Raw genomic sequence first — 18,877 nt, 5'->3', positions numbered from 1 at the left:
GTTCTAGAGTCAAACTAGGAATTTCTCCATTTTCCCCCTTTTTTTTTCTCAAAGAGTTCTGGAGAAACTGCTTCCTCCTGGCTCCCTGGTGCAGTCAGGCTGTGAATCAGACACCGCACGTCCCTCCTGGCCGGCGAGCTGCTCCCGTCCCGGGCTCCACCAGCAGCCTGGGATGGATGCAGGACAGACAGTTTACCTGCGGGGCTGAGCTGTGGGGCTGTGCTGGTGTTTGGGCGCTGGCAGAAGCCCGTTTCTACCCACTACCTTTCTCAGAACCTGCCTGAATTTCCAGGGGAACCCAGCAGCTACTGCACAGGGGCCACGCACACGTTTTCCACAGACCCTCCCATGGGGTCCTGCCGGGCTGTACACACAGCTCTACCTCTGCGAGATCCCCACTGCCCCCTGCCAAACCAGGCCCGGGTGCAGGGAGTCCCCACAGAGCATTCGGGCTGAATTAGCCCCTTCCCTTCCCCTGCATTATCCTTAAAACGTGCTGGCAGCCGACGAGCTGCCGCAGCGGCCTGGTTTCCAGCCGCCGCTCCCGAGAGAGCTGCCGGGGCTGGGCCGAGGCCGAGGGCCCGCGAGACGAGCAGCAAGGCCCGGCGGCTGCCTCGCCTCACCTCAAAGCAGGGCTGCTGGCAGAGGGGCAGGGATGACCGGGATCTGCAGGTCGCAAACGGTTTGGGAAGGGACCGCGCATAGCCTGGAGATGGGAGGCGAAGCCACAAAGAGAGACCAGATAGAAAGATTTAGAAAGATTGCCAGATGAGGAGCTGAGAAAGAGAGAAGGAAAAGCTGCGAGTTTCCCCAGGCTGGGGAAGGCAAGAAGAAAGCCGTAAGCTAGGAAGGATTTCTGCAGGCCATGGAGAAGGAAGAAGGAAGCATCAGGAACAAAGCAAGCCTGCGAAAGGTTTGGTCGTTTTTAAGCACCAACCAGTGCAGCTCTCTGCCCTGTCTGCACCAAGAGATGAAGCTGCGCCTTGGTCTCCCTCACCTGTGGTTCCTTCTGGGATCTCTCCGTGCTGTTCGACACCACCCTGATCCTCGTGGTCTCCTTCCTCCACTAAAGGTGCTGTGGCATCTGAAAAACAACGCAGCTTTCACATAGCCGGTGAGCGGCAAGGCCCTGGGGGGAGGCAGGACATTTCTGGAGATGGTTTTGCTCAGAAAAGCACCCGGCTCCCTCCCTCGATCCAGGCCTTGTGGGGGGAGACAGCCGAGCACGACACGGCAAAGCCAGTCCCTCGGAGACACCACAAGCTGTCCCCTCTGCCACACAAACCACACGTCTGCAGCTCCTAATGCAGCTGGAGGCTTTGCCATAAACTCTGCCTGAAAATACAGAGCTGAGGCCAGCCACTGGGCCTGCTCTGCATGCACAGCAATGGCAGCTGCGTGGGACAGCACTCGCCTGGAGCTCCCGTCGATACCTTCCTGAACTATCTGTGCGCTGCCAGAGGGCAATCTGCTCATCATAACAGCCCCGATACGACTGGAAAGAGGTTCAACATCCCTTGCTTTATGTTCTGATTTCCTGAGCCACATAAACAGAACAGAGCTGTGCTACAGATCACTGGCAGCCCACACCCCTAACAAGCCAGAGCTGGAACTAGTCAGCATCTCTGCAAGTCTCTTCGATAATTTTTGCAAACTAATACCTCTATTTATCCAAGAGGCAGATACCCAGGATTCTGCCTCAGATTCTGCCTCTTCCTGGCTAAAGGAACACAAAAAGTGCAGTTAATTAAAACAGTGAGCAAGTCTCTAGACTACTTCCAAATGAGAATTCTTCCAGAACGTGGCATTCAGTGGCACTGAGTCCTACCCATATGACCTTTACACCAGCACAAAGTTTTGTTCCATGTATAGACTCTGTCCATCTCATCATTCCAGCACGAATGATGCTGTACTGATGAACATATAAATACAGAGGGATCAAAAAAAGAGCTGTGAGGCACAGCTAGCTCTGAGAGTACTGTGAGTATCGTGGTGGTGCACCATGGTGCACACCTCTGCCCCTGGGAGCAATGTGGGATTGCTCGCAGCTGCACTGAGCTGATGGGATCCCGTGGTCTTTGTGTAAAAAGCCTTCAGGAAACAACCCACAAGCAACTCACTCAACTACAAGCAACATTTCACACTCTCAGTCGTAGGCCTTCCAACCCACTGTCCACCTTTAAACCAACTATCTTGTTCTCCAGTGGCAAACCTCACTTGTGATGAGACTAATGAAGAGCACTTGTCCAAGAGCGCGAACACTCCTGCTGAGAAACCCCAGCAGAACAAGGCACAGCGAGTTTTTTGGCAAGGTTTACCACGACCCCATCCATCATGGTTTCAAAGCAGTAAGTCAAAGAGCTCCCACCTTCCGTAGTTGGGGTGCTCTTAGCGTCAGATGTTTCAGAAACAGGCTCATCCGATCCATCATCGACTGGTATCTGAAGGGGATAGCCTGGAAAACATTCAAATGCTTAGAACAAGTCCTTGGCTACGAGTCATGGCCTACGTGTTACGAACCTCTACTAGCCCAGATCCACAGCAGCAAGAAATTGGAGAGTGTAAAATACCTCAGTGAGCAAGCAAAGCGTGAAAATGCCAACCAAAAATACCGGTGCCATCGCCAAAAAGAACAAGCAGAAGCCCACCAGCAAAAGAAAAACCCAGTGAACCAGAGAGCTAGAAAGAGCACAGCATGGCAGAAGCAGGAAAGGAGATCTCAGCAACATAAGCAGAAAAGATGTGCAACGTCTGAGGGGTTGTTGTCCTCTCTACCATTCCTAGAGCCGTTAGCTTCCCTCCCAGAGCAGGCTCCCGAGCACTTCCACGATGTGTTAATTCTAGTCACTGCAAACCAGCAAGTCTCTGCAAAGGGCTCGGTGTGGCATGTAACGTACAATGTGAAGGCTTGGTTGCAAAAGTCATCTTTTGGTTTGGAAGAGCAGGGTAAGAAGCACAAGTCTCCTCTTTGCAAGGAGTCTGGGCAAATAAAATAATATAATGAGAACTGGAGAAAATGGCTTGGAAAAGAAGATTCAAACTAATGTAAGTGAAATCCCTGGGAACCTGTGATGTGCAAAGATGGGACTACAAGCTGCGAGAAGCTCTCAGAATGAATTGCATTATACGACCCATGAGGAATGGATGCTATGGATTCTCTCCAGGAGAGAGACAACCCATTTATCTGGTGTAAGCTGTGCCCAAAGCACCTCAAGAAAAGAAAACCAAGATGATGTTTACATGGAGCATAGCCAGGAGTGAGTCCCACCAGGTCTGCTGGTGTTGTGTGGCCTTCCAAGCTCAATTGTGGAACATGGTGGAATGAGAAAGGAAAGGCTTCTCGAGAAATGCAGGTCTGAAATGTGGGGCAAAAGACCCTTGCACGGCTCCCGCTTGCAGAGCTCTCTGCTCAGTCCTCCCCTCTCCCTGTGCAGGTGAGAAAAGCAGGCAGCAAGCAGCAGCCTTGAGCTGTGTCTCAAAATAAAAGCAGTGCTCTACTTCGATAGCGAACTGAGGAGTGAACACAGAAACACGTGTGCCAAGCTGCAGCACTAAGATCATCCCTGGGCTAGATACCAGAGGGATTTCTGCTCCTGCTGGGCAATGGTATCAAAGAGCAGCATTTTCCTACGGCTGTGAACAACAGAGCACCTTGTGGGCCACCCATGTCTCCTGGTGCACAGCGACCTTCCAGGTCTCCTCCTGGCCGTCCCCAAGACCCCCTCGCTGGCCCTGCTCTCCCCAGTTTTAGCTCCTTCTTCTCCCAGCAGTGGCCAGGGCAGGTCCTTTCCACCACCTCCTCCTGGAGGTGCTCACCTGAGGGGATGTGCTTCTCCTGGCCAGCTGCGTGATCCTCCATCATGGTGACGTCCTGACGCTGCTCCGCCATCTCTCAGCACAGTTACCTGGGGAAGAGAACAAAAAATCATCATGAATCAGGAAAATGCTGGCGCTGCACGCCTTCACCTGGTGCGTTCCCTCCTCCTGCTCCATGCGGCGATTTTGGTTCACCAGCCAACTTCAGGAGCACTAAATAGCCTCTTGCAAGCAGTCAACCAACTTCCAGCCATCTCTTTACACACTGCGAGAAGGTGTCTGCTTTGTTCCCTTTTCTGATGAGCCCTGAAACCCCATCACTGTGCTCGGGGAAGGTCAGGGCTCAAGATACACGGTGCCTATTGGGTTTCACACCTGTGCTGCAATATTCCCCAGAGCATCCAATGCAGGCGGCTCCAAATCCACCAGGAGCAGATGTTATCTGCAGTCACTGAGTGGAGGGCAGGGGAAAGGGAGCACTAAGGTGCCGAACCATGTACCTACAGACACGAGCCAACAAAACACCCGTATTTGATAAAAGACACGTAAAGGAACGAATTTTCTTTGTGCACAGACGGAAGGTCTAATTATTCCTGCACAAGCACGAGCGTGTTCCGGTCGCTGCATCCGTCTGCATAAGGGTATGGGTGAGTCCTGCCCAGCTGCAACACCAAAATGACCGAGGTGTTTAGGATTTCCAGAGCAAAACGCCCATCCTGGTGACCCTGGGCACTGCTCAGCCTCTGCTCTCCCACGGGAGCCTTGGCTGGCAGTGGGACAGGGATGCCCAAAACGCCGACATCCCTCAGAAGGGCTGTGGTTGGGATTTCCAAAGAGGAAAAGGACTGAAAAACTACGGAGAGCCGACAAACCTCACGTTCAGCCTGCTGGGAAATGGTGCGGAAGGTGCCAGGAAAGCACAATGCAACTGCACGGGACAACAAGAACGTCTTTATTTCATCTCGCTTGCCATCCAGCGCCATTCCAAACCCTCATGTTCCTGCGGGTTGGCTTCAGAGGGCAAAGCCAAAATTCCCAGCCGAGCCACAAGCCCCACAAACAAACCAAAGCCAGGATCACCTCCCGCGCGCCTGAGCGGGGCCAGCACTGCGTCTTAACGCAGAAAGGTGCTAAAATTCAGAGGTATTTTTTCCAGCGAGCATCGAGCTGCTCAAGGAAACGAACCCGCCAACAAACATCCACTCCTGCGAAGCATGGACCGTGTTTCTCCTTATCCTCCGTGCTAGCTGGACAGACAGTGGGTTTAGCTGACTTCCTAATAGCTGATATAATTACAGCCATTGGCAGTGATTAATAACCAGCTATTAAGGGAAATGGTGAGTTTGCCACGACCGCCAGGAGCGCATGAATCCAGCAGTGGGGCTCCGGTTACCAGCAGCAAGGAAGCAAGCTCACGTGGTTTTGTTTGCTGGCAATAAATTCTCTGGATATATGGAACTAAGCAAGGGAAGCTCAAATGCCAGTAATCAGATCTTACCCCGTTTTTTTTTAAGCCTTGGGAAGATGACTATGCAACTGAATTTTCTGCCTTTGACAGCTATAAAGCCACTTGACCTAACTGTACCGAGGAAGTTCGAGAACTTGCCCTGAAAGAAAATCGCTCGCAAAAATGGAGGTATAAAATAGGAAGGAGTAAAGTCTCCACTGTTTGCCAAAATTCGGGGGGGGCTACCCATCAAAAACGAACATCCCTCATTATTTGGGCATATGGCTGCCCTCCTCCCAGGGCTCAAAGGATCGTATTGATGCTATCCTGGTCCCGTCTGGCTGGGATTTGATCCTGTTTGCAGGTCTAGTTAGCTCTGAAATACAAAATTTTAACATTAATCTAGTAAACAGAGGACAAATGCAGCCTGGGCATGAACACGAGTGTGAAATGGCAATGTGCTGCTCTTCGCTGTGTATGCACAGGGGAAGGTGTAGGAGTGAGCGCTCTGTCCCGAACGCGCACCTGGGATGGGCTCAGCAGTTTTTTTCACGGGCTGCCCTGCCTGCTGGTAGGAAAATGCAGATGGGAGAAGCTTCCCGTCCCCCTCCCTCCTGGTGGGCCCTCCCAGCCCAGCTCAGCTCACTGAACCTCTACAGGTACCAACAGCTCTGCTTCCCGACTGCTGACCCAGAGGCAAACCGCCCACAAACACACTGCGGGATTTAACTGAGGCTTCCTCCACCTGCCTCCTTCTCTCTTTCCTCCCACCTGATTTTTGGAGAGCAGCACTTAGCCTCTCTCCCGGTCTCCCTGGAAAGACACATTCGGTGCTTTCTTGCCTCCGGACACGAATTTCCTGGGACGCTATCCAGAGAGGACTCCTGGCTTGAGCTACCGAGCTCGCGCACCCCGCCGGAGGCTCATCTGCTGGTGCTGTGCACGGCACCCGGCTCAGCCAAAGACGTCCCGCTTTTCCTCCGAGCCCAGCATCGAGCATCTGTGCAAGCCTGGCACGCCAGCAGCGAGCGATGATTCAGCAGAGGCCGGTGGATGTGCTGCTGGCGGGGCCGGCTGCCGCCCCGCGTGCCGCTGACCCGCTGTGCTGGGGGTTTTCAGCGCCAAGAAAGGGCTGGGTGTTTTTCAGAGAAGCTGCCGCTTTCGCTGTCTCTCCGAGCGCTGCAGAAAGGCCTTTAACGCTGCGATGCTCACGGCCAGGCAGAAGCAGGCTCTGTTCCCTCTGAGCTCCGTGCATACGGCACGATTCAGCCGCCTGGAGCTAAAGGAGTGGAGATGTGCCCGGGAGGATACAGCCATTAATTTTGCAGAGATGAAAGAAAGAGCTGCCTGCTCTGCTACAAGGAAAAAGGCACCACCAGGAGCCACAAAGATGGATCAAAAAAACACTCAACGATACGCTGAGAGCACCGGAAACCTGGCTGCAGCTGAGGAGAAGCCCTGGATGCTCATTTATTTGGCCAGCACGGGGGCACGGTTTGCTGTGCGGAGCAGAAGCGTCTCCCACACGAAGCAGGTCGTCCTCCCGCAGGCGGTGGAGGAGAAGAGGAGCTCCTCGAACCAGCACGAGCCAAGGGGCACAGACGGGGACCCGGCTCCCATGTGGCTCCGGCAGCATCGTGCACTTAGCAGGAGAAATGCCTGCTCACCAGATGCCTCTACCACGAGCGCTGCTGCTCCTGCACCGCCCTGGACGCGTTTCCTGCGGCTCGCCCTCCGAGGCTGAGATTGAAACCCATCACAGCAGGGCTGATGGAATTTCAACGGGAACAGAGAAGTAAATAAATAATGGCAGGCACGCAGAGCGAGCCGGTGGGTAAGCAGGAAGGAGCCAGCGGCACCATTATCTCTAAGCTGCGAAGCTCTCCCAGCTGAATTCGAAACACGCAGCCCACAGAATAATCGTACAGCCGTATTCAGCAGGAACGGCCTCTATAAAGACATTTTATGCCTCTCCGATGGATGCTCAGCTTCATTCTCTCTCCTTTCCTTCTCACCCGTTGGATACAGCAAGCTCGGGACTGCGCCGGCGATGCACGCGGTGTGGGGACGGATCCGTCCCGCCTGCAAACCCCTTCGTATGCCAGGGGAACGGCTCGGCTTTGCTTCGGGTTTTCACTCAAGTGATAAATCCAGGACTAAATGGAACTGAAGCCCTATGAAAGTGCCTGTTCTGGATTCAGGTTTTTCTTTTTGAAGAAAGAGGGTCTGGGAATCGCACATTTGAGGAACTGCTCTGAATTCTAGAGAACGACTGTAATGATGATCTGTTTCTTGAGTGGGGGACTGGGAGATCCCTCTCAGGGAAAAACATAACATCAAGGGGAGAAATGCTCCAAAACCCCTGTAATGACAGCCCCACCTTGAAGCAATGGCTCAGTAATGACTAATTACACCAAGGAGAGCTGCCCCAGATAAACTTTGGCAGCACCTTCTGCATGGCAGATAAGGCACAAGCCCCCGTAAGCATCTTATCCATTTCCAGCAGAACTATTGTTGTTCTCGGGGACACTATCTGAAACCCTACAGCCCGCCCCATTATGAACAGCTCCTCCAAACCTCGCATTTTTCAAACCCGTGGCCCGCCTTGTGAGAGAGGAGGCGCCTTTATTTAGCGGCTGTTTCGAGCTGTGCAGCACGGCACACGAGGAGGCACCGCGGGGCCTGGCTTTTACCGCCAGGAGCAGGAGAAAGCGGCCGCTTTCTGGCGGTGCCAGCTCACCTGCCAGCACTTCTGCTGGTGCAAACTGGTCAGGTCCCTCAGCCTAAATCCGATTTCTCGAATTCAGTCGTTTGCACCGGTGCAGGAGGAGCAATTGGCGTCGCAGGACGGCGCGCGGCACGTTGCGCTCCTGGAGCTGCTCTGGAGGACGGAGCGGTGGTGCCGGGCTCCCAGCTGGGTTGGGAGGAGGTTTGGGAGGCTCGGGGCTAAGCTCAGTGCTCCCGCAACCAGGAGCAGCTCCTGCCGAGTTTAAATGGTGGCGTTGTGCAGCTCAGCCCGGCCCAGGGTGGTCCCTGCAGGGCTCTTGTGCAAAATGGCAGGGGCTAAAAGCCTAAGTGGAAGTGGCTACAAAAGCAGTTTCCAGCCCAAAAGAGCCCAAAGCCTGCAGGACCAGGAGAAGTCCGAAGCGAAGCGAGGCAGAGCTTTTACAGCCACCGACATCACTGGAGTTGGGGTCAGGACGTGAGAGCTGTCAGAGTCAGCTCAAGGTCCGGAAGGCATTTAAACAGGGAAAAACCTCATCTTCCTTGTGGGATTTGGCGAGGATGCCGAAAGCACCATCAGCACTCCCCCAGGAGGCTGCACAGACCTGGCAGTGGGGTCTCTCTGCTCGGCGTGGCAGCTCCTGTACCGCCATCTGTGCGGCTCGCACCGAGCTTTCGGCACCAGCCTGACCTTGATTCCTCTGCAGGACGTGGCGCTCGGGAGCCGGGGCGCCAGAGCCACATCCCTGGCATCGTCCTGCGCCCTGATGTGATCCAGAAATGAAAGCAGTGCTCCTCGCCCATCGCCTGGTCTGCAGGCGTATTTCCTAGAGTAGGCTTAAGGTGTCAGGAGAATGGTTTGGTGTGGTCTGAGCCGCAGGGAATGCGAACAGAGCTGGGGTGGCACTGCCTGAGCGGAGCCAAGTGCTCGGCTCCTGGCATCTCCCCCAGCACCACCCGCACGCACGAGAACGGGGCCAGGCAGCGCAGCAGCACCTCCTCCCTCCAAGAGGGCTCCACCATCAGGCACTGTTTCACAAAGAGGGGAGGAGAACAGCCGATGCAAACCAGGATTACAAAAGAAAATTAAATCAACAAATGACCGAAATACGCAAGAAGTTTCCCATGAGAGCACGCCGAAGCCCTGTGTACAGGGCACAAACCGGCCCCAGGTGTTGGTAAGGAACTTCTCGGCGCTGCAGCACCTTCCTCCGGCCCCGTGCTCCCTGTGCTGCAGGGTCTGGTGCTGCGACTCCTGCGGGGCCAGCAGCGAAGGCGCAGCACGCGCAGCGCTCATCCTGCTCCCCTCGGGCCGAACGGCAGCGCACAAAGCCTGGGAAGCTTTACGTCCCGATTAGGTCCGGCAGCCCGAAGCCTTAATCCCTCGGCAAAAGGTTTCCTCGCCGTGAGAGGTAAATAAAAGCAGGGCTGGAAAACACCTACCCCACGGGGAGCGGCCCGGGGAAGGAAGCAGGTGCCGGGACCACGCAGCTGCGCTTCGGCGGCGCTGGGTTTGCGTAGTGTGTTCCAGGTGCCATCGCCAGCACTGTCACAAAGGGGCACGGAGCCGCGTCCCCGCAGCCCTTCTGCTGCCAGGGGCTTACCCCGCAAGGGCAGCAGGCGCCCACTCGAGCTACTTAAAAACGAAAATCCAACAAACATCAGCCATCCGGTAAGTGTTACCTCTGAAAGGCGATCAAACGCAAGCAGGGGGGTTCAAAAAGCACAATTCCACCTGAATTACTCAATTAAAACGGAGTGACAGCCCCGTGAAATACCATCAGCCTGAAAGGCTCTTCATAATTCATAAGCAACTCCCTTTTCATCTCCTTTGTGTACTTTTCCAAGTGCTGTTTTTTTTCCCGAGAAGCTGACAGATGAAGGAATACGGACGGCGACCTCGTTATTTGTCTGACACGCAGCGAGCTGAGGAACTAAATGGAGTTTCGAGCTCTCCAGACAAGAGGCTCGAAAAGTTCCTCCAGGTTCAAAGACAAGAGAAATGCCTCTTAGAGGAGCAGGAGGGAGCTGCAATAGAAATAGGTTCAGAACCGCATTTTTCTACACTGTTTTTTCCATGGTTTTTCCATGTTTTAGTGTAGGTGGCTGCTTGGAGGCCTGGGATGTTTGACGCCTTTCCCTGGGGCCGGGACCCCTTCGAAGCAGACGTGCGGTGGGTTTGGGCTCGTGGCAGAGCAACTTTGAGGCTCGGGACCCTCATCCCAGCAGGGTGTTCGCAGCAGCTTCACGCACACCCCTTTGGGTCAAAAGGGAATAAAAAAGCAGGGTTCAAAGATGCAAGAGCTCGGGGAACCGTCAGAAACCATCCCTTACCAACCTGACTGCTCGCCCAGAGCCCCGCAAGCTCTCAGCAGCTGGCAAAGGTCTCCAGGGCACGCCGGTGGCCAGAGAAAAAGCCAAGGGCCGCTCGTGCTGGCCAGTTCCTCGGCATTTCTGAGAATGACACTAACAGAATTTGCCATCCCGAATCAGCTTAGGCCCACTTTGGCAGCTGGCTCCACGCAGGGTGGCAATCGGGAGAGCAGATTAGCCGGCCCCAGCTCCAGCCCCAGCCCGAGCAGCGAGACCTGGGAGATGGGAAATGATTTTACCTGCCCAAATAAAAGGGCACCACAAACACAGCCCCTGCTGGGAATCGCCTGAGGAGCACACCCAAGTGTTTTGCATCGCAGGAACACCCACCCCGCACCTCGTGTTAACTGCCAGAGGTGCAGTTTGCTGCGGACCTAGCGCCATCCCCATCTTCCCATCAGGAAGCTCCCGGTGGACACCACCAGGATGTCATCTTCCCTGAATTCCCCCTTGATGGAGACCACCGGGATGTCATCGCCCCCGATTTCCCTGGCAGACACCACCGGGATGTCACCTTCCCCGACTTCCCCCCGACGGACATCACCAGGACATCAGGACCCAGCTTTCGCCTCGCCTGGAGCCGCACACCTCCATGTCGGGCTGCCACCACCCCTTCCCACCTTTCTTTTTCTCTTCTCCTCCTGCCTTGCCTGACTCAGCCAAAAGCAGCCTCCTGCAGCCCCCCTGCAGCCCCCTCGAGCCCTGCACGCCTACACGGGGGGTGCTGAAGGGCGCCAGCGCCCCGGATCCCCCCTCTCATTCCGCACTGTGATGCGAAGCTCGGGCTGCCTCCGAGTCCAGTGGCCTGAGCTAGATTAGGGCTCCGATCAGAGGGGCTTACACGGCAGCAGAAGAGGAAGCAAGAGGAGTTTTGGAGCCTGCCCTAGCTGGTCAGCGGGCTCCTGGCGGATAGGAGGAGGGGAAGCCTCTTTGCAGGGATTTACGAGGCTGCCTTCGGATTTCGCCCCAGCCCCCTGCTGGAGTATCTCGCCGCCGTGCGTTTCAGAGCTACGAGATGGGCCGTGGGTAGCTAAGTTCTTCCTCCCCCAAAATCCTGCTTTCTTGGGAAGCCTTTAAGCAGTTGAACGCGTAGAGCGGATCAAAGGAAAGGCAGAAGATCTTATTTACCAGCTAATTCCCTTTGACTCTTCCCATCCCGGGCTCAGCCCGACCGGCTGGAAATCGGAGCATCTCTGCTGCTGCAGGCTCGCAGGCCTGTGTCAGTTGGCGTTCACTAAAAAAAAAAAAAGGTGGCAGTGCCATCCTTCGTGGTGCTGCCCTTGGAAAGCCCTGCCGTGTGCCCAGGAAAGGCTGGATGACAGCACGTGGCAGTACAGCCAACTGCTCCTGCGGTCTCACCGCCCGCGGTGGGCATCTATCCATATATCCGTGTATCCGCCCGCTGCTGCCAAAAGGGATGTGACAAGGGGAGGAAAAGTGCCCCTTTGGATGGCCAAGGGGAGAAAAAATCCAGCCCCAGCGTTCCCAGTACCACGCTTGTTACCATCCGCTGTGATGCCACACGCTGCAATAAGCAGTCCGTGCGGTCGTGGCGCGTTATTTTCCAGCTACAGAAGAAAAGCAACGTTGGTGTGTGCTTGGGAGGTAAAATGGGAAAGGAAAGTTTCCCAAAATGCTGCTGGAGCATTTATGAATTGGGACCTGCCCCATGGAGCCTCCTGTCCCCCGGCTGCAAGTTGCGCCGTGGGGAGGAAGAAGCTGCTTCCCCGAGGCACCGCGCTGCCCCAGGAAGGAAGGCAGACATCATCCCACCGCACAGCAGCTGCCGCCCTCTTCTCTGTCACTGCCGTGGAACAATTACAAAGGCTGCTCCTGCGATGGCAGCCAAGTGAGATCCCTTTCTCACAGCTGTCGGTGGCAAAAGGAGCCTGGCGGGGCTCATCTGCTCGGGGACGCTTGCAATCTACCATGAGGGGGACCGGTGGCGCGACCAGAGGTTCCTCGTGGCTGTCACCATTTTCTTCCTTAATACGAGGTCAGGAACAAAATGACAGGACAGATTTCATGCTGCAGTGGTACCAGGACACGTCCCAGGGCCGGGAAAGGCTGACGGACCAAGGGCTAAAACCCCAGGCTGGTGCTGAGCCAGCGGGGCCGCGCGGAGCTGTGCGCTCGGGGAGGCGCACGGCGCTGCACAGCACCGGGTCGGGGCGCTCGGGGTGCTCCCGGCCACGAGCAGCGGCTCCGTGACAGCAGCTCCGCGACAGCAGCTCCGCTCTTCACCTTCATGCAGGCTCCCGAGCACCGTCTCCATTTTACAACCGCTCCGCAGCGCAGCCGCGTGCCGTAGGACCCAGCAGAGCCGACTGCCGGTCTGAGAGCCACAGCTCCTGCTAATTCGGTCTCTCCGCAGGCTTTCTGTAGCGGCACACGTACAGCAGCATCCATTTGCTGCGCCAGAGCCACCGGCGAGAGAAATGTCTGCAGCCCGGGGGGAAGGCGGCAGCAAGCGCCAGGCTCGGGTCACCCGCACAGGGCACAGCCCATCGGCACCGAGGAGTTCAAACGTCCTGCATTTAGGTGCCAAAAACGCAGAGCCCCCAGCGAGGAGAGAAGGCAGGGCTCTCCCCGCAGCACCCGGCCACCCCCCTGCCAGCCCCCCCGAGTCTCTTCTTTCTTTGCTGCAGCAGCAATCGGCTGCCTCCTGCCTTTGCTGCGGTGCTCAGAGCCAGGCAGGGCCACATCCTGCACTGCCCGGGAGCAGCCTCAGGGCGAGCGCCAAGCAGGCTGAGCACCAGCCCCTTCCCCTGCCTCGCTCCGTGCCGTGGTGCTGACACCAAGCAGACGGGATCAGTGTGCAGCCAGACTACGATTTAAGGAGCAGGAACCCCCGTTCGCACCTCTAAATGGACCTGGAGATGCGGGGAGGTGCTGTCGCCTTCCACCTCGGCCACCAGCACGCCCCTGCACGCCCTGCACAAGCAGGATTTGTGCGTGGCACTGAGCACCGCGAGCTCCTCACCCCGGGTTTGCAGCGATCTTGCCATCCAGCCACGCCCAGCACCAGGTTTTGGGAAAGATGCTGTCGAGACACAAGGTGTGCGTGCTGCTCGCTCGCTTTGATCCCAGCCGCTCCTCCCGCTTTGATTTTGCGGCACTGACGCTTGCTGCGCCCTGACAGCGCAGCCTGGGCAGAAGTTCGGCGAACGTTCAGTTCAGTAACGAGGACGCCGAATTTAAAAGATGCTCCGGGCCACAGCCCTAGCCTACGAACGCGTGATCCCAGCCAGCGCGGATGGGATGGAGCCAGGAAGGTGCTGGGGACACCACGAGGGTGCGGGAGATTTTCTCAGGGCAAGGAAAACATTCACGCCATCTCCTCGGGCTGGCCCTTCTGTTGTGTTGAGCTGTTCCAACTCACAGCTAGAAATGAAAACGACGACAACAGCAGCGTCTGCTCCAGCTGCTGCCACACCACCACAGCCCAGGGCACGCAGGGGCAGGCATTGTCACCAGCTGGCCCGAAAAATCCCCCCTTTCCTCTGCTGTGGCAGCACAGGTCCCCCCGCGGTCCTGTGACAGACCAGCACCAGTGCTCATCTCACCAGGACGTCACCGTGAGCCACCTGATACCCAAACCGGGCACCAAACACCCTGCGGCCCCGCAGCGACCAGCTCCAGCATCCGACAGAGGACTGGAAGCAGTGGAAGGCAGCGGGACACCTTATTGTGGCCGTCCCTGTAACTATAGGGGAAAAAGTCAGCGCCCTTCCACGCTGCTGCCTCACCCTAGAAGGAGCACAGCAGAGCCCACAGCCCTTCGGGGCTATCGTGCCAGCTATCACTACGCAGGGCATCCAGAGGAAGATTTTAGCTTCTGTCCAGCTTTTCTGCATCGTTTTGCTCTCCCCTACCAGGAAAAATTACAGTTGAGGTCCAAAGTGAGCGTGCTTCAGCCTTTCTTCTTCCAGGCCAAAAGATGCAAGCAACAGGATCTTCATCCAGCACTTCACCGAGCTTCTGTCGCCGCTGTCATCTTGTTGTAGAGCAGCAGAAACAAATCGCTCCCCTAAACGCTCTCCACCAAGGCAGATCGACACAATGGTCTTTATTAAAATCAGGGTTGGGTTGGTTATGAAATCCACGTGAGAAGGGGCAGCAAGCAGATCAATACAGAAAAAAATCCAGATCTGGAAGAAGAAATATCAGCAGGAAAAGAGGGCAGGAACCGGGGTGTGCCGGCGGAGGGAGAGGTTTGGGGACACCGCGCTGGGACATCGGGGACACGGGTCCTGGTTCCAGCTCCGACCTCTGCACGCCACCAGCAGCGAGAGGTGTGACGGCACACGGCGACGTCCACCCGGGCACCCCGCAGCACAGCTCGCCAGCCAGAGCTCTTATTTCCAAAAGGAGAAGCCCCCGAAGCTGCACTGTGCCTTCACTTTTTGTAGGGAGGGAGCTCAGTTGGAACCGCGCTGGGGCACAGGGCAGACGAGGATTTTTAAGTGAGGAAGGACGAACAACAGCACGTAAAAATCGAGTGCTTGGGAGTCTCCCTTCAGCTCATCTTCACCCCATGAGGGCCACTCGGGACAATAATCAGCTACCAATCTCACCTCGCCTCGATTCTAGCTTTATCGAGCCGATGAACAGATTTGCAACAGCACGTGCAGGTGGCACCAACAGCGACACTCCGCGTGGGAAGCCAGGCCCTAAATTCAGCCCGAGCGGTAGCCCCGTTATTCCCCTTCCCAACCCAAAGGCTGCAGGACGAGAGGTTTAAGACCAGAACAAGTGTGCATTTCATCCCGTGGCAGTCATCTAGGGGCCCAGGGGACGAGCAGTTGGAGTTGTCCACGTCTAAGCTCGCCCCAAGTCTGGGATTTGGGCTCCATCCTCCCCAGCACGTTTGGTAAAAATCAGCGAGGTGCAGCCAGCGTCCTCAGGGGCTTCGTCCCCCTCCATCTAAATGCAGCTCTGCTGTCACACGTCTGACACGCACAACAGGGCAGCCTGCTTGGGAGCCTTACCTCTTGCTTAAAATAATATTGCTGCTGGGCTCGGGTTACGAGGATCCATTCACGCTCCGTAAGGTCACGGCTCTCTCCAGGTCGCTAATACAAAGGCAGGAACGGACAGGGTGCCGGTACCGCAGCCGTGCTGCTTTTTATCGCAGCACAGAGCAGAGACTGGCTGCTGGAAGAGGCTCTGGGCACACCTGGAGCCCCCCCGAGGGAGGCAGCGAGCGCTCGGCTGCGGCGGACGACGCCGGGCTTTGCTCCCGCAGCGGGCTCGAGCTGCAGCAAAGCAAACCCCACGGGCACACGAGGTGAGGGTCCGTGGTGTTTCCTGCCTGCAGCACCTGGTGGCCCTTGCTCGGTCCCCAAACCCTTTCGATGCTTGCTGATCGCTCCTCGGCATCGCCCGGCACGCCCAGCTCGCTCCTGCTGGCTGCAGCTTGCCAGAAATTTTGCACCGAGCACCAGCGAGGTGCGACGGTCCGAGCGTGGAGGACGGGATTCTGCCATTTCGGGACTCGAAGCAAGCACCGAGAGGCTCTGGGATGCTGGAAGAGCAAACAAGCCCGGGGAGCGAGCAGCCCCTCCGTCAGAGCAGCGCCTGAGCAGAGTCACTAAGGAAACCGGCTTCGGAGCTGCGCAGGGACCTCAGACAGCCATGACAATGAGCCCTATTATTAGGCACCATAAAAGCACTGACATATCGGGGAGATTAGGCGCTAAGAAGCGCTTTCACCTTAACCAGCGTTTATAACTCCCTTCCCCTCTAGCCCGGAGGAAGCCGGGGGAAGAGGCACGGTAATTCTGCTACCACTGAAGCAGGGAAAAGGCGAAACACACCCAAAGCAGGCTCCAAAACCGTCCGCGGGAGGAGGATGCGCTGCCAGCAGCTCAGCACTGCTGCAGCTGAGATTCCGGCACCAGCCGGCGCTGGAAGCCCAGCCCAGCACGTCGGCACCCTGCAGGGAGCTGGGCACGGGGTGCTCGCAGCCTCCCAGCTCCTGCCCGAGCACCAGAGGCTCCCCGAGCGCTGCAGAGCCCGGGCATGGGTCTGCCGGGTGAGGTTTGTGATGGGAAGAGGGCTGGCTCCCGCCCCAGCTCCTGGCCATCCTCCTCCTCACAGGGCCCCGTGGCTGCCGTTGGCACGGGACAGGTCCCACGTCCCGGCGCCAGCCCCGTCCGTCCCCAAGGTGCTGGGTCCCGGCTGCGCTCCCGGCTGCGCCCCCCAGCATCGCCCGCTGCCTCTGCCTGCCCCGCTCCGCAGCAGCAGGAGGCACAGGAGAGCACGGGGGTTTCTGTCCCGCTTGGAGACGTCCGTTCCTAAAAGTGGCTTCTTAAAACGGGGGCAGCAACGAGGCAGTGGCGAAACCACGCTAAAAGAGGGGACTTCAGAAGGCAGAGCTCGCTTGGGGTAAAGCCTGCCCCCGAATTCTGAGCCGAAACCACCAAATTCTGCCCTGGGAGCACCTCCCAGCCCCGCGCTCCCCAACACCACAAGCTACAGCTTCGGGCACGTGAATCCTGCAACGCAGCCGTGCAAATCCAGCCCCATCACAGCCCTCGCCCTCAAACCCCAAAGGGAATTCGGTGCCAGCCGCTCACCCCATCGCACCTGGGATCTGCAGCGGGAGGGTAACGGAACACCGGGCGGCGGCACGGAGCCGCCAGCGCTTTGCACGAGGTGGGAGAGGAGCACGAGCCCCGTCCGCAGCGCTCCGTCGAGTTTCCTTTACCCCTGCCCGCACCGCGGTGAGGGACGTTTTCAGGTAAAGGTCATATTTTCATTTTACGCCGAAGGCTCCTCCTGCCAGGCTGCAAAGCTACAAACCCACCTCTTAAAGCTCGTCCCGCGGGGCATCCCCTCTCCTGGGAACGCCTTTCTGCTCGCCCCACCAGCCTGCACCCTGAACGCGCTCCCCGTGAGCCCCACGCACCAGCACGGGGCCCTTTTGTCATCTACGAGCCCAGCACAAGCACAACTTCAGCCTGGCCACGCGGGTGCAGCCGCTGCCGACCGCTTCGAGGTCTCGCACCCCTGCCACTGCCGGACCTGCTGAGGTCCAACAGCCCCTTCCCAGCACGGGCACCCAGGCTGAAGACAGGCTGCTCGTGGCTCCTCAGCCCCGATTTCACTTGACTCCGTGTCCTCGGCCCTCTTCTCGCCCCCATTCCACCCACCTTGTGTCTCAGCACCGCGGGGAACGTCCCTTTCAGCCCCGCTGCGGTGGCCAGCCATGAAACCAAATCCTTGCCCACCGCTCTGTCCGCTGCCTCTCCTCTTGATTCCTCAACCGAGGACGTGCCCAGCGGGCCAGACGTGTCCCTGCACCAGTTTCAGCCTCAAAAGCGCATCCCAAGCGCTTCTGCCCGATACAAGACAGCAAAAATGAGCAAAATGAGCTCCAGGCCGGCACAAACGCGCACGTTACTGAGCTGGGCACTGCTCGAGGATCACGGGAGAGGCTTCCCGAGATGCGAGCAGTTCACAAACACCTCGAGGAATCTCGTTTTGCAGCTAGTGACTTCACGCAGCGATGAAACCCGTGGCAATGCCACCGGGCACCTCCAGGCGGGCAGGAGCTGGCGGGGAGCCGTGCCCCGAGATGCTCAGGAGCAGCAGAGAGCCCTGCAGCTCAGCACCGCGGGGGCTCAGAGCCCCAAACGTTATTCAAAAACCCAAATGCGAGTGGTTTGAGCATCCCAGCTCCCCATTTTTGACGGGACTTGCCAAATGGGACAAGCACGGAGGCGGGCAGGCAGCGACACGGAGCTGCTCTGCAAGGAGTCAGGTACAGAGCGGAGGCTGCAGGGATGGACATAATCGGCCCAGCTGCAGCACCGATCCCGTTAGCTCCACAGAAGGTATCCCCTGGCGCTGCTTCTCCTTGGGTATTTAAAGAGCAGGCGCTGGAAACGGGAGCCAGGCAGCATGTAACGACTGCCTCTGCCAATCGGACTTCTTGGAAGGGAAAAGGGGGGAAAAAAAAAAAAATCAGTGGCTTGATGCTCCGAGAGCACGAAGGGCTCATTAGACTTGCAGAGAAAATCCACTCAAGTCTAAAGGCGCAAATCCATCTCCTCCAGACTCTGGGGTAAACTGCATATGCTTTCCACAGGCACTTAAAATAAAACCCAGCCTACAAGCAGCAGATTTCAGCGTGAAACAAAGCTCCACCTCGCAGATGGAGGGGACCCATCCTGCCACGAGAAGAGGCTGAGATCCGCTCAGCCCCTCCAGGCAGAGCTGCGCCCATCTTAAAAAAAAAGAAGAGGTTACCTACAGGGCCACGACTCTCTGCTATTCCTGCCAAGTCCTGGGGCAAATCCTCGGGGTCGAGGGCTGCTCGTGCCCCAAAGCTGAGCAGGAGCTCAGCCCCTCAAGGATCAGCGCCCCGGCTCCAGGTACTGCTGCCATCACCTCCTCTTCACGGCGTTCGACCATGGGGCAGGCACACGAGCAACCAGCCCTGGGTTTGACCCTCAGCCTCCTGTGTCCCCGTGCAGCCAGGGAAGCGCACAGTGCTCCACCAGGAAGGGC

General features: G+C 57.2%; 1 protein-coding gene across 23 annotated transcripts in view; it reads right to left on the bottom strand.

Moving 5' to 3' along the window:
* MAPT (microtubule associated protein tau) overlaps positions 1-18,877 on the bottom strand; it is a 52,142-nt gene that overhangs the window by 25,034 nt on the left and 8,231 nt on the right. For all 23 annotated transcript variants that reach the window (XR_013941593.1, XR_013941594.1, XR_013941595.1 and 20 more), the window contains 3 exons: positions 3,817-3,905; positions 2,369-2,455; positions 998-1,084 (listed from right to left, as the gene is read on the bottom strand). Coding sequence is in view for 20 of the 23 variants with exons in the window: in XM_080565422.1 (XP_080421548.1) it covers positions 998-1,084; positions 2,369-2,455; positions 3,817-3,889 (247 nt within the window). In the remaining 3 variants the exon portion in view is untranslated. The remainder of the gene's footprint in view (positions 1-997; positions 1,085-2,368; positions 2,456-3,816; positions 3,906-18,877) is intronic.

The sequence above is a fragment of the Anser brachyrhynchus genome (genome assembly GCF_964034855.1).
Source record: "Anser brachyrhynchus genome assembly, chromosome: 22".
In the NCBI taxonomy this organism is placed as follows: domain Eukaryota; kingdom Metazoa; phylum Chordata; class Aves; order Anseriformes; family Anatidae; genus Anser; species Anser brachyrhynchus.
Note: the sequence above shows the minus strand (reverse complement) of the source record. Positions and strands in the feature narration are given on the sequence as shown.